The 13,688-nt window shown below is 35.6% G+C and overlaps 1 protein-coding gene across 2 annotated transcripts; it reads left to right on the forward strand.

Moving 5' to 3' along the window:
* Positions 1-671: 671 nt before the first annotated feature.
* LOC147856998 (GATA transcription factor 26-like) lies at positions 672-13,156 on the forward strand. 2 transcript variants are annotated; one of them, XM_087328258.1, is made up of 9 exons: positions 672-840; positions 1,060-1,182; positions 6,966-7,313; positions 7,404-7,845; positions 9,174-9,246; positions 9,355-9,452; positions 11,887-12,112; positions 12,193-12,325; positions 12,421-13,156. In XM_087328258.1, exons 2-9 carry the CDS (start codon positions 1,128-1,130, stop codon positions 12,936-12,938), a joined length of 1,893 nt encoding a protein of 630 aa, XP_087184384.1. In that variant the 5' UTR covers positions 672-840; positions 1,060-1,127; the 3' UTR covers positions 12,939-13,156. The 2 variants fall into 2 exon arrangements, with proteins under 2 accessions (XP_087184384.1, XP_087184385.1); XM_087328259.1 differs by lacking the exons at positions 672-840; positions 1,060-1,182 and adding an exon at positions 6,729-6,745.
* Positions 13,157-13,688: the final 532 nt, after the last annotated feature.

The raw sequence follows: 13,688 nt of genomic DNA on the forward strand, positions 1-13,688 counted from the left end.
TCCCTCACCAAGCCTCTTTATGATTTGGGTGAAAATAGTTAGGAGCCGTACGTACACACATACCAACATACATGCACACACACACACACACACACACATATACATGTGCATGTGCATATACACATATGCATTATGTATGCATATACATACATCTATACGTATAAATGTATAAGAACACATTATACACATACGTATGCATATGTATGCATATACATACACCTATACATATAAATGTATAAGAATGCATTATTCATTCATTTTTTTTGTTCTAGTTTTGGCTAATTTAAGTTTTATACACCTAGTCATAGGTATGCATATACATACACCTATACATATAAATGTATAAGAATGCATTATTTATTCATTTTTTTTGTTCTAGTTTTGGCTAATTTAAGTTTTTACATATACATATATATATACATATTTACATATACATACATAAATACATATATACATAAATACGTACATATATTAATTATACATATTTACATACATACATAAATACATATACATACATATACGGTATACGGTATACGTATAGATATATAAGTATACGCATTAATACGTGTATAAGAACAAAATCCTTCTTACATACATACATATATATAGATATTTTTTGTTCTAAAGAGTTTTGGCTAATTTTCGTGTAGCGCTAAAAGCTTCCATGGCCAAGGATCCCGTTCTCTTTGCCGTTTGTCTTCTTCACTGTGTCACCTAGCTCGCCATAGCCTTCTTCTGTCTCTCTAACCCTAACCCTATTCCTTCTCATCTCCTTTTCTTCATATACCTATACATACATTTGTACCTTTGTTACACACACATGAAGCCACGCCTGGAACGGTAAGTGATTCGCATCTTTGCCAGCCATTTCCATCTCTTTCTCTCTTTGCATTTACGCACTTACCTTGCACTGAGAAAATCCCCTTACACAAAGATGTAGCCAAACTTTGGTTTGGTTTCTTTTGTTTTTGGTACCTTTTTTTTTACTCGAATGCTTTCTCTCTTTTCTAGTCTTCCATTGTCCCTTATGGAAATGTATTCTTTTTCTTTGGTGGATAGTTCAAGAAAGAAAATCAGATATTGGTGGATTTCGTAGCCTTATCAAGGATTTTCAGTGAAGTTTCAATATGCAGAAACGAATAATGGGAAAACAAGGGCCTTGCTGCCATTGTGGAATCTCCAGTAAGTGGTGAAACTGCCATTTTTATCTCCTCATTGTTTTCTGTCATTGCTGTATTGGAAACAAGACAATATTTTTTTCCTTTTTTGCGACATTATTACATTTTTTTAATGTAATTTATGCATGCAATGCGTTGCTCAGGAAACATTTTCTTTACTAATCATGGGAGAATTTTCATGCATGACATTATGGGAAATTATGAGAAAATCTGTAAGCTTTTTATAGAAAATTATGAGGAAATTCAACCAATGCTAGAAATTTTGTTGGAATTTTTCTATATTTCTATGGGAATTTGTTCCATTTAATGGAAATTTTTAATTGGGAAGTTCAAAATCTGACTGTGTTTTTTCCTTGTTCCCAAATACCCAGCCTATTGCAATCAAGGATGCATTTAATATCTATATGAGCGAAAACACATATATTCATGTCCACATATGTTTTCATTATTCCGGAAGTATATAATGTGACTGACACATTCAAAAGAAGTTGAGACTTGACCCTATGTTTTACACATTCAAAAGAAGTTGTGACTTGACCCTATGTCTTTTTCAATGAGTAAGATTTACATACACATACATGCATTCATGGTATGGATGTCTGTACTACGCACATTCACAAGCACATTTTTGATACATTAATATATTGGAAAGAACTGAATGCACTTGCTATGCACATGCACATATGCATGTCCACTTTTTTAATTCCATTTATGTATTGGAAAAAGAAAATAACTGGTGAATAATCATATTTTCGTTTTTGTTTTTTTACCAATTATTGATGTAATTGATGCCTCGTCTGTGTTAAGAAAAACAGAACTAAGTGGTAAAACAATCGCTTTTCTTCCTTTTCTATTATTGTCGGATTTTAATCTATGCATATAATTCATTTTCTGGGAAAATTTTCTTTACTAATTGAAGCTCAGATCTTTTTCATGCAAGAGAAATAATAGCAAATTCTGAAAATATTTTTAGATAATTATGAGCAAATACTGCCAATTTATAGGAAATTTATATATTTCTCTGGGGCTTTGTTCCATTTAAAATCATTTCAATTGGCTAGCCAAAAAATCCAAATGACATTTTACCTTGTTCTCTTAACACTAAGTCTATCCCATAAGGATGCATTCAGTTCCTACATGCACACACATTCATGTCTACATATTTTCATTATTATTATTATTTTGAAAAAAGATATTCCATTAGTATTAAGAAACACCCTGAGGCTGTACAAGAAACTACATGCATACAGGTTATTACCCTTTTTTGTTAACCTGAGTTTAAGTTCTAGCCATAGTATGAACCATACGTACCATTCGCGTAAGAAAAACACCCTCAAAGAATGATAAATACCATACTTTTGGATTAACTATTTATTATGATGTAAATAAGCCTAAAAAATAGAAAAAAACATTAAAAAAATGGGAAAAACAAAAAAAACACAAGAATGTTTGAATAACATTCGCATTCGTTTTCCAACATAGGAAAACGAATGTTATGAACTTCTAGCTATCGCCTTAAATAAATATTTCGGTGTAGAGTAAATTTGCTCCAGCTTATCAACAGACTGCATATAAAATATAATATTGTCCCTTATGGCATGAAACTTCAAATGTTGTAATTCTGCCTATTGAGTGTCATCTTTTATGTTATCCAAAGAAAGTCTTAGATTATGCACAATCTTTGTCTGAATTCCGGTAACTGTTGACGATACCTTTCTGTCGCATTTTGGAATACCTTCAAGCATGTGGCCTTCCACATATACCAAATCGTAATACTACTTACGCCCATATTTCAGTTTTACCTGCGCAATTTATAGATTCGAGGGCATATTTGTTTTTTTTGCGTCAGATCATATCTCAGAGAAATAGCATCTGCAACATCTTACTTCTCATACAACATTGGTTGCCCTTGTGCAACTGCCCACAATGCTTCACCCCACCTGTATACCACTAGAGGATATACTGATATTAATAGTTTTAAGATTCTTTTCCATATTGAGTTGTTGTGGACAGATTCCATTCTTTCTCCAGAAAACATTTGCAGTTGGGTCCTTCCTTGGCCTAGCACATAATAGTTTCCTCCCAATGGTCACGAAATACTAAAAAAGAAAGGCACCTGTTTTATCTGATCTTGAAACAACACTTTCCAATAAAGTTCTCCATGATAATAAGTTAACATAGGTACATATTTTCATTATTCAGTAAGTTTATAATGTGATACATTCAAAAGAAGTGGAATCCTGGCCCCATATTTTTTCAATGATTTGATTGTACATAGAAATACATAGTCATACATGTATGCATTTACTCTGCACATTCACATACACGCTTACCTTACATGCATGCCACAAATTTGGTAAGTTTATGATGTGAGACGTCCAAACGTACTTTTCAGGGAATAGGCTGTAGAAACACATACATACATTCATGTGTGGATGAACTTACATGCACATGAACATAGACATACCATATATACATGTCATAAACTTGACAAGTTTATAATGATGAGAAATCCAAAGAAGTGGAATCGTGGCTGGATGCACTTATGATGCACATGTACATGCACGTGTATATAGACATACCATATAGACATGTCATAAACAATTGGTAAGTTTATAATTTGACAAATCCAAAAGAAGTGGAATTGTGGCCTGATATTTTATGAACTTGAACTGTATATAGCATGGACATACAACATACAAAATTTCATGTAAGGATAAACATACAATCCACATGCACATATACAGATATACGCTCATCTGTACATATTTGAAAATTCAGTTCAAAGAACGCTAAATCTTGCCCTGGTTTATATGGATTTGCAACAAATATGATGGACAATCCTATGTATGTTTGCTGAAAATTGGAAAAAGCATCAAGCAAACAGGTGCAGGTGGTCCAATTCGAATTTGATAATATTAACGGCCAATATGGATATTAAAGATTAATATTATACACTTTATTATCGTAAGAATTTGAAGAATTCATTGATTTGGGAAAACAAATGATCTAGCACATGGTTGTTTCTAGGAAAATTGGAAAACATTAAACAAACAGTGTGGATGCTCCAATATTGATGTGATACTATTTATCACCAGTGTGGGCTTTAAAGTTTGATGTTACACACGTCACTAGCCAAAGAATTAATTGGTTTGGGAAAGTGAACCTGTATTTTAGGATTAATCAAACATTCAAGAGAAGTTGTACTCACTGTTTATTTACTACTATGTAATCATGATCATGTATCAATGGGGTTCATGTGCTTACAGAAAAAGCTTTAGACTGAAGACTCTATGCATTACATGGTAGAGTACAAAATGTGCTTTGGTTCGTATTTGATTTGAAGTTAATTTAACATACCTTCAGCAGTCTTGATGACACAAAGTAGTGTTTACTGGTGTCTCGAGTTGAAGATGCTTTAATTATCTTGATATGCTAACAACTCCTATAACTCATCGTCGTTTCCCAATCTTTGAATTTTGATTACGTGTTGTTGAATGCTGCTGGATAAATAGTTTGACATAACACACAAAAATTAAAGCATAGACTGATGCTGATGGCACATAAACTCTGAAGATGCAAGGTTCCAAAAAATTTGAGGAGGGTGTACACGTTGGTTTTATCGTGTACCTTTCATGGTACATGTGATGTGAAATTTAAACTGTGCCATAACTAGGATCTAGTTATCACGAGAAAGGGTATTTTAAAATTTGAGCCTTTTTAATTTCGTTACATTTCCAGACAAGATTGCATAAAATTATTAGAAGTAATTTTCATAAAAAGCAAAAAAACTTGTTATGATTGTAACATGGCTATACATTGCATAAACGAGATATAGATTGGTTCTTGTTTTTGTATGGACTCAATATATCCTTCACTGTAACAATCTTGACTGTCATTTGGATGGAGTTGATCTATACTTTCCCTAGCTTATGGGGGCATTTTCTGGTTCCTCTTGTGCTGCTCAAGAACACTGATGACATTTTCTTCAAGTTTGGGGTTACTTGTTCATGTTCTTTACACACAAAGCAGATGTTGCAGAATGGAATTATAACACTCCACAGTGGTTTTTTGTACATACCACTTAAAGACTCTTTATGTTCATTGTATCAGTTCTTATATATTGGGATATGGTCGGGCATATTTATTGTGGCCCATTGTTCGTTGTATAATTCATATATAGTAATACAGATTTTCCATTAAGAACAATTGTATAATTGACTTCCATGATTTTTACTGAAATGCATTTCAGTGACTTGGGTTTACATTTTCCTAATGTTAGCAGCCATTTCTTGACATCAATGGCAATTTTTGAAATTTACCTACTCAGCAATTTTCACAGTTATAGTTGCATGACATCATCATAACTTGGCTCATCACTGTATGTACATATTCATATATCCTTGTATATAGAGTCTTGCATAAGGTTGTTTGAAAGGCTCTTCACCATATATTACTTCTACATTCCATGTCTACATTTTTGGCACTACAGTTATTGCTTGACATGGATGATGATATTTTAAATTTGACTTATTCTTCAATGATCGACTGCTTCTTGTTCACTAGAAATCGAGCCCTTAATACCACTGATGTCATGTTTAAAAAGACATTGTAGCATCTAAAAAAATACTACAGCTCTCTGATGCTCTAGATGAAGAAATCTAGAGTCTATAGTTGGATACCACACCTATGTTATGAAGGAATCTTGAGTTGGACAGAGTAAGATAGAGGGCTGATGGTAGTGTAATAAAAATAATACAGTTCTCGTGCTTAAGATGGAGAAATCTAGAGTCTGTAGTTTGACACATACTAATTGATGAAGCTTTACCTACTCTTCAATGATCAACCACATCTTGTCCACTAGAATTCGAGGCCTTAATACTAGTCATTGGGTTATTTAAGATATAGGGGTAATGGTACCATATAAAAAATAATGCAGTTCTCTCATGGTTTAGATGAAGAAATCTAGAGACTATAGTGGAACACTACGCATATGAGATGAAGAACAGCAGAGAAGTAATATTTATGCATCTACATTTTTATAGCACCTTCAGGAGAAGTGACAGAGTTAGTATGTTAATATATTTTATAATTCGAGTCTGTGGTTGGACACCACACATCTGTGATGAAGAGGAGAAAGAAATAATATTTACATTCCATGTCTGCATTTGTCCAGCACTTTTAGGAGAAATGGCAGAACTAGTTCTATTGCTTGACATGGATGATGATATTTTAAGTTTTACTTACTCGTCAATGATTCATTGCTTCTTGTCCACTACAATAGGGCCCCAAGAACAAATTGAGGTCATGTTTAAAAGGACAAAGTAAGATAGAGGGCTCATGGTACTATTTACAATATACAGCTCTCTCTTTCTTAGATGAAGAAATCTAGAGTCTGGTAGTTGGACTCTGATACATTATTTCATGGAGAGGAGTTCAAGAGCAGAAAGAAATACAGTTTACAAGTAATTTGAACTTATTAAACATATACCAATGGGAGTATGGTACATATCGACACACAGAAAGAGGCAGCAGAAAACAAAGGTTATAAAATGCGTCTACACTAGGTATTACAATGGTAGCCTAAATTTATGAGTTCTTCTCATGTCATTGACATTAGGCACTTATGCTTAGTGATTTTAGTGACATGATGCATCATGTATGTGAAGCATGTCAATGGAAGTAAATGTTTCTTAAACTTGATGCATTGACCTGGCTGAATTTATGTTCTCAAGTTTCATCTTGACATTACCTTTCCCTTAAAAACTGTCTATATGGGCCCTGCAGCCACACCCCTTTGGAGAAATGGCCCAGAAGAAAAGCCTGTGCTATGCAATGCGTGTGGTTCAAGGTGGCGAACAAAAGGCACTCTATCCAATTACATGCCAATGCACTCAGGAGGTCTTGGACTAAAGAATGGATCTATGCAAAAAACTGCACAGAAGATAAATGAAGTTCACCCTCATAAGAGAAAGGAACCAGCCAGTGGATTTTCAGAATATAGATTTTATCCAGGATCAGATTATCATGCAAGTAGTTCTCTTGATGATGATGATTCTGCCAGATTAAGTTCAGGATCAAGGATCTCATTATCAGAGAGCTGTGCACATACTCCTAAAGCAGGTAAAGGGACAGGTGCAATTGTCAAGGCTTGCAATTGTGCAAAAGCCTTGACACGTTGATTTTATGCAAGTTTGGATTCTTATTTGTGAATTTTTTCCGTAGAATGTTGGCCACCATGGGGGTTTCATGTGCCTTCCAAAAGACGCACTGCCCTGCTTCATCATCGGCATTTCATAAAAAGATTTTCTTCTCTTCCAACATCAGAATCTTTTTCATGTAGATGCACATCTGAAGAAGATTTGCTGGTTGACTATAAACCATTATTGACAACTGAAATTGGGCTCGGAGGGGTTTTTATTCGACCATCTCCATCCAGACCTCCAGCACAAGAATCACAAGCAAGCTCTATTGGCTATATTAATAACGAGATGCATGAAGCTGTGACTTTGAAAGCGACTTTAATAAGAGAAGGGGCTATTGACATACCCATATTAGATCAAATCATAAAACAGAAACGAAAGGAGAAAACAAATCAGCTTGCAAGAAATATTGGGGTCAGTAGAACAAATGTTTCAAAAGGATGGATGCCAAACAAAGCTCTTTTGTAAGCATACTGAAACCTTATTTCGTGAAATCATCCCTTTCTATCGTCATGGCTAAAAACATTCATGCATATTACATTGTCTAATTTATATAAGGCAGAAAAATATAGTAAAGACAGCAGATAGAAATCAAGTGGTTCCAATGCATACAGGACTTAAAATAGCAGAACAAAGTATATTTATCATATGTGTATTCACCTTCATCATGCCCCAGTGCACCTTAAAATCTTTAATACTCATGGAGGTATGCCATCTTGCAGCGTAAAACTAAAACTAAAAACTAGAATAGAAGCATTGGTTCTCATGGTTTTGTTACCTGGAACTGGATTATTCATTGCCTCTTTGTGAGCAATGTAGCACATTGATTTATGGACAAATTGATGCAGAACTGTGTCCATGTTGTGGAAATGAAAGAAAAACGGAAATAAATTTATTCATAGCTTGAAAACCAAAGTCAACAAACGATGATGATATTGATGGTGGTGTATGCAGGACAACTATTATCATAAGATTCTATTTCTCATAAACATGATACAAAAATTTCAATAGCAGCATTGGAGCAAATGGACAAGGGTTGAGCCTTGCTAAATTTGGAGGTAAGGCTTCAATGTGGAAAGAGAGAATCTCAATGAATAGTCGTACGGGGAAAGTACTAAGGACCCCTCTGAACCACTTTGGCATGCCTGGTAGTTGCGAGGAGAAAGCTGAGAGAGGAGCCATTGGAAGGGTGTAAATGCATCTATGACCATTTTCCATATGGAAAACACAGCATTTCCACTTCAAATTTGATGAAACTGCCATTGTAGCCTGAGTCAGCCTTAATATTGTCCAATTGACCTAATTTGTTTTTTGCTGAAGTCGAAAATGGTTTTTCCACATTGAGCAAGGGGTTCCCAATATTCCACCATATCTTAATTGAGTGATCTCTATTGCCTCAAGACCATATGTCCAACAAGACCACTAAAACAGTCGATGAAGTTGCACATTTTGATATTGGCCCTCTAGAGGCGAACACACCCATAACTATCATGTTATTATGCTTGGTTCAATTGTTTATTTCATTTTTCTCCTTTTTGAGCTTTTGTTTCACTTCTTTTAAAGGTTGTCTTTACATTTATATTCAGAGGGAAAACTGTTGGATGGGCCTTTCAAAGATGTAAATATTTGTATGTACTATGTATATAACATGATATATAGTTGCACATCCTAGATTCTAATGCATGACAATGTGATTACATTTTCGAATTATTTGTCAGTGTGCATGCTTAACTATAAATCTTATGGAAATATATAATCTTCTTACGAAGTTCACATATTTGGATATATGCAGAGCCAAATTTCCTTACAATAAGCGTGAAGTTTTGCAAAGTTGCCACTCGCCACTGTCGTTTGTGGAACTGAAAGTAAATCTGAGAAGTCTCAAATTGTTGTTTCAGTGATAAATTTGATCGCTTTCAAAACTTTATATTTACCTGAGGTTTGAGGTCCATATTATGGATCCAATTTTGCAGGACATAGTCAATTATGATACATTTATGGGTCTTCTATCAGATGAGGAGCAACAGCAATTAGTGGAACATGTCTCACCAATAGATGCAGACTCGGAGGGGTAATTTTCTTTTAAATGGATTGTTACAATCTTTTGTTTGTCAACTAAAAAATAACTACTGCATGGCATCCATCAGCATTGGCCGATAGCGGATAAATTCTATCTGTAGTATATACCACTTGTGTTCAATCATCAGAGTAAGGGCTCTCAGCAGTTCAGTTGGTTTTTGGTACAGTTATTACACAACCCTGTTTTTCTTAAAACACCTTCTTGTTAAACCCTTAGTGAGTTTCAGTGTTAATAGGTTTGACTATTCTTACAGGTTTTCAAAGGCTTTGAGCAGCCCAAGTTGTGCTCCTCATTGGTTTCTTCTGCATTATGACTTCAAGCCTGTCTAGAAATCTGTCCAGTTATATTTTCTATAAAGTCTCGCTTTCCAAGTTTTATCTATAGAGAAGATTTAGTGTTACAAGTGTATCGAGTAACCACACCCTAAACCCTAAACCTAAACCAGCATCCTTGTTTTGCTCAAATCTTGCTAGCCACTACCATTGGGAGCACACACTTTGCTTGACACTGATTCATTTAGTGCATAAATTCCTATTTGAATATCCATTGGAACTTCAAGAGATTCCAGTTGCTGCACAAGTGATAACATATTGAAGGCTTTTTGGAAACGTATAAAATAAATATAGGTTCTCCTATCATAGACTCTTCCTTCCTCAATAAGTTTTCAAGTGTCAATATGCGATCCAACATGGTAAATGTCAGGCTTGGGAGAGGAAAAGGTGGAATACACATGCTCCTACACATACCTAGGAGTAACATTTACAGGGCCTAGGTTCTCCTTACGGGAAGCTGCTTGTGCCTGACTTTCTCGTGGATATGCAGCCCGAGTGTGTGGACTATCTGTGACCATTTGAAGTAGTTTTTTCCATTGAGTAGATTTGCCTCCACCTAGTTGAAACATAGTAGTTTCGACTGTATGTCCACCAGGTATGCTGCTTGCTATGGATGTCTCAGACATCTTGAGAATTCAGCTATTGGAGGGGAAGGCAAGAAAAAAAAAACTCAGCTATGAAGGCTGATAACAAAGAGATTCTTGAAAAAAAGGTTCTCAGCTATGAAGCCAAATCACAGGAGATTCTTGGCTACGAAGAGAAACAATGAGGGCTTAAGAGAAGAAACAATGACAAGGAGATTCTCAGCTATGAGGGCTGATAACAATGGAATTCTCAGCTATGAAGGCTGATGAAATAACAAGGATAGGAGTGTATGAGTTTGGAGGCAATGAAGGCCTAAGAGAGAGCAATGAAGGTTCTTCACTCTGATACCATGTTTGGAGTGGACAACTTCAATGCCGAGGAAGTATTTTAACCTTGCTAATCTTTTTTCCTCAAATTCTTTGTCATGGTGTCTTCCTAGAGATTGCTTTCCTTCTTCGTCATCTCCTGTGATTAAGATATCATCAACATAGACCAACAATATCAATATTTTTCCTGTTGAATGTTTAATAAAAAGAGTTGGATCAGCTTGACGTTGTTGGTACTCTTTTGATGTCATAGCCTTTGTAACTCTCCCAAACCATGCCCTTGGGAATTGCTTGAGATCATATAGTGCTTTCTTAAGTTTACAAACTGTATTTTCAGGGACTTTCCCTTCGATATTATAGAATGTCTGTAAAATAAAGAAAAATTTAATGAAGTGCAATGATGCTTGAGAGAAGTGGAGCGTGAGTGGATCCTTCCATTAACTGTCTAATAGAAGGATGTGACGTCAATCTTGTATGTAGTGGTGAGCTGCCTCGGAGATTATACTTGATCTCTGACAATGATACTATGTATCTTCTGATGCTGGAAATGTCTTCTCTGTGATGATCTATGTTTCTTAGTGTGTTTTAGTGAGCCAAATAAACTGTGCAGTCAAAGGGATATCCTTCTATGAGGTGCTGGTTGTGCTTGATCTGAGGTCACTTGCCACGACATTCTGAAGAAGTCTCACATCAGCCTTTGTACAGGACGCTGGCTGTCTATCCCTCAGGGAAGACATTAAATCTACTGATCTCTAGTAAAATAAACCCAAAATTTGACTCTTGATCATAGAAGATCATGACCCGGGAGAATGGTCCAAATCTCTCCCTGGTGAGGCAGTGGAGGCATCCTTGAATCTCATGGCAGTAGAAGCAAACAAAATGTGGCTATTAGGGTGGTATTGGATTTAAATAAAAGGGTTTTGCAGAGCATTTTGTAGAAAAGAGAATAGGACAAACTGAAGATAGTGATTATAAATAAATGAGTAGAGGACACCTATTCATGCGCATTTAAGCAGCCAAATAATTTCCCTTATGAGGTATATGTTGTGAGTCGAATAGTTTACTGCACCTCTCAGTGTGATAAATGTATGAATCAACATTTGAGCTTTAGTATAATCTCATAAGATAGCGTTAAGTATAAATGAGCTGTGATATCTGAGAATGGTTGACTGTATCTTGCAGTTTGAGGTGTATGTTCAGCTGTGTTCAATTTGAGAGCTCTTTGAGGCTTTTCCAAACTCTACTATCGGAGGGTATGTTTGATTCAGATTGCGGTCTAAGTCCTGGTGTTTTGCAACATTATCGACATCTTTTGACACTATCAGACTTAAGGACATCAGGCTGGATTGAAAGATGCTCTACATTTTCAAACCGAGCAAAACGAAAGGGTGCCATGGATTATAGCAAGGTAATTCTGGAGTGCATAAATGCTTCATGGACATCTAGTTTGGTTATTTATAACTCTTCTTGGAAGGGGATTGGAATCAGATTACCCAAGACAAGGAGTATCTGAAAGAAAAGATGAAGAGTTTGACGTCTATGGGATTGAATCAGTTATTACCAGGTGATACTGGGGAAGCCAAACATGTGCCAGCTAGTGATTTTTGCTTCGTTTCAGCTGGTAAAAAGTCCATGCAGAGCAGCCATAGTCAGATGATAGTTCCATACTTTGGTTCTTATTTAGTTATTTTTCTATGTTGCATTGATTGAGTGCAGAAAAGGGGAAAAGAGTGGCTGCTGGTCTTGATTTTAAAGCTCAGACATCACTTGATTCATGGTCTATGTTCTCAGATGTTACATACAATGAGAAAGTTAAGCCCACCAGCAGACAAAGGCAAAACTCTTTGGAAAGAGATAGTGTAAAAGGTGGGAAGAAATGCTGTATGCATCTGAACAGCAAAAGCATAAAACCAAGGGATAGAGTATGTCCTCATTATCAAAGAAGGGAAAGACCCACATCAAGCTACACATCGATTGACGAAGCTATCTATGGAGTCATTCAAGAGCATGACATTCTGCTTGATCTACCATCCAATGTTTCTTTTCAGCAAGCTGAGTTGTTACAAAAACCAGTATGGATGAGCAAATTATTACCAAGAGAAGTTGAAGGAATCCCAAAACAAAGAAGTGATGATCCGATTGTCAAGAATGTATGGTCACATACTGAAACCAACTCTGATTTGACTGGACTCTGGAACTCCCCTTCAGAATCCGTGAATCACACTTTACAATAAGGGTAAATAGCTGCTTCTCTCATTTACTATTTTCTTGTGCATAGCAATGAGTTCTAAGCCTTCAGCTCCATGTCATAGCAGATGATGTTATAGTATATGTTATAGCAATGAGACATGATTCGACTGCTGAGTGCCTGGGGAGGGATGATGAAAGGGCAATAACATACATACGTTTTTTCTAGATTTGCCTTTTCCGGCTAATTGTAATACAAATGCGAGTAAAACAAATATAACACTTCAATGAGAGCAAAGTTCGTAAATTTTGTAACCTTTGGGTAATGTTCCTCAACTGTCAAGAAGAACAATCGTAATATTTTGTTTTGTACATATGCAGTTTCGGATGATATAAAGCATATATAGTCCATCCACTTCATCGATGATTATTAGTGATTAATTCCATAAATTAGATTAATTAGGGTAATTTGACACAAGCTCTAATGCAAAGATGGCATTAAGAGTTCCATTTCAACAAATAGAGAAAATCAACAGTACCTTCTGGTTAGCTGAATATCGGAGTTCGTAGAACAATTTCACATTATAACATTCTGCCATCAAACCATGAGGAACTTTTAAAATGTCACATTCAAAATTTTGGCTACTTTTTGCATGAATCTACAAGACAATAAATCATGAATGTCATAACATCATATGTACTACCTAAACATCTTATTCAAAGGTGGTAAAGAACTATGGGAGGTGAAGGTAAGGGATGCAAGATACAACCTAAAAATGATGGTAATACATGCCTCA

Source organism: Azolla caroliniana, unplaced genomic scaffold, assembly GCF_043228905.1.
Source record: "Azolla caroliniana isolate FFs.n. ecotype wild unplaced genomic scaffold, voAzoCaro1.0.p SCAF_12, whole genome shotgun sequence".
Taxonomy (NCBI): domain Eukaryota; kingdom Viridiplantae; phylum Streptophyta; class Polypodiopsida; order Salviniales; family Salviniaceae; genus Azolla; species Azolla caroliniana.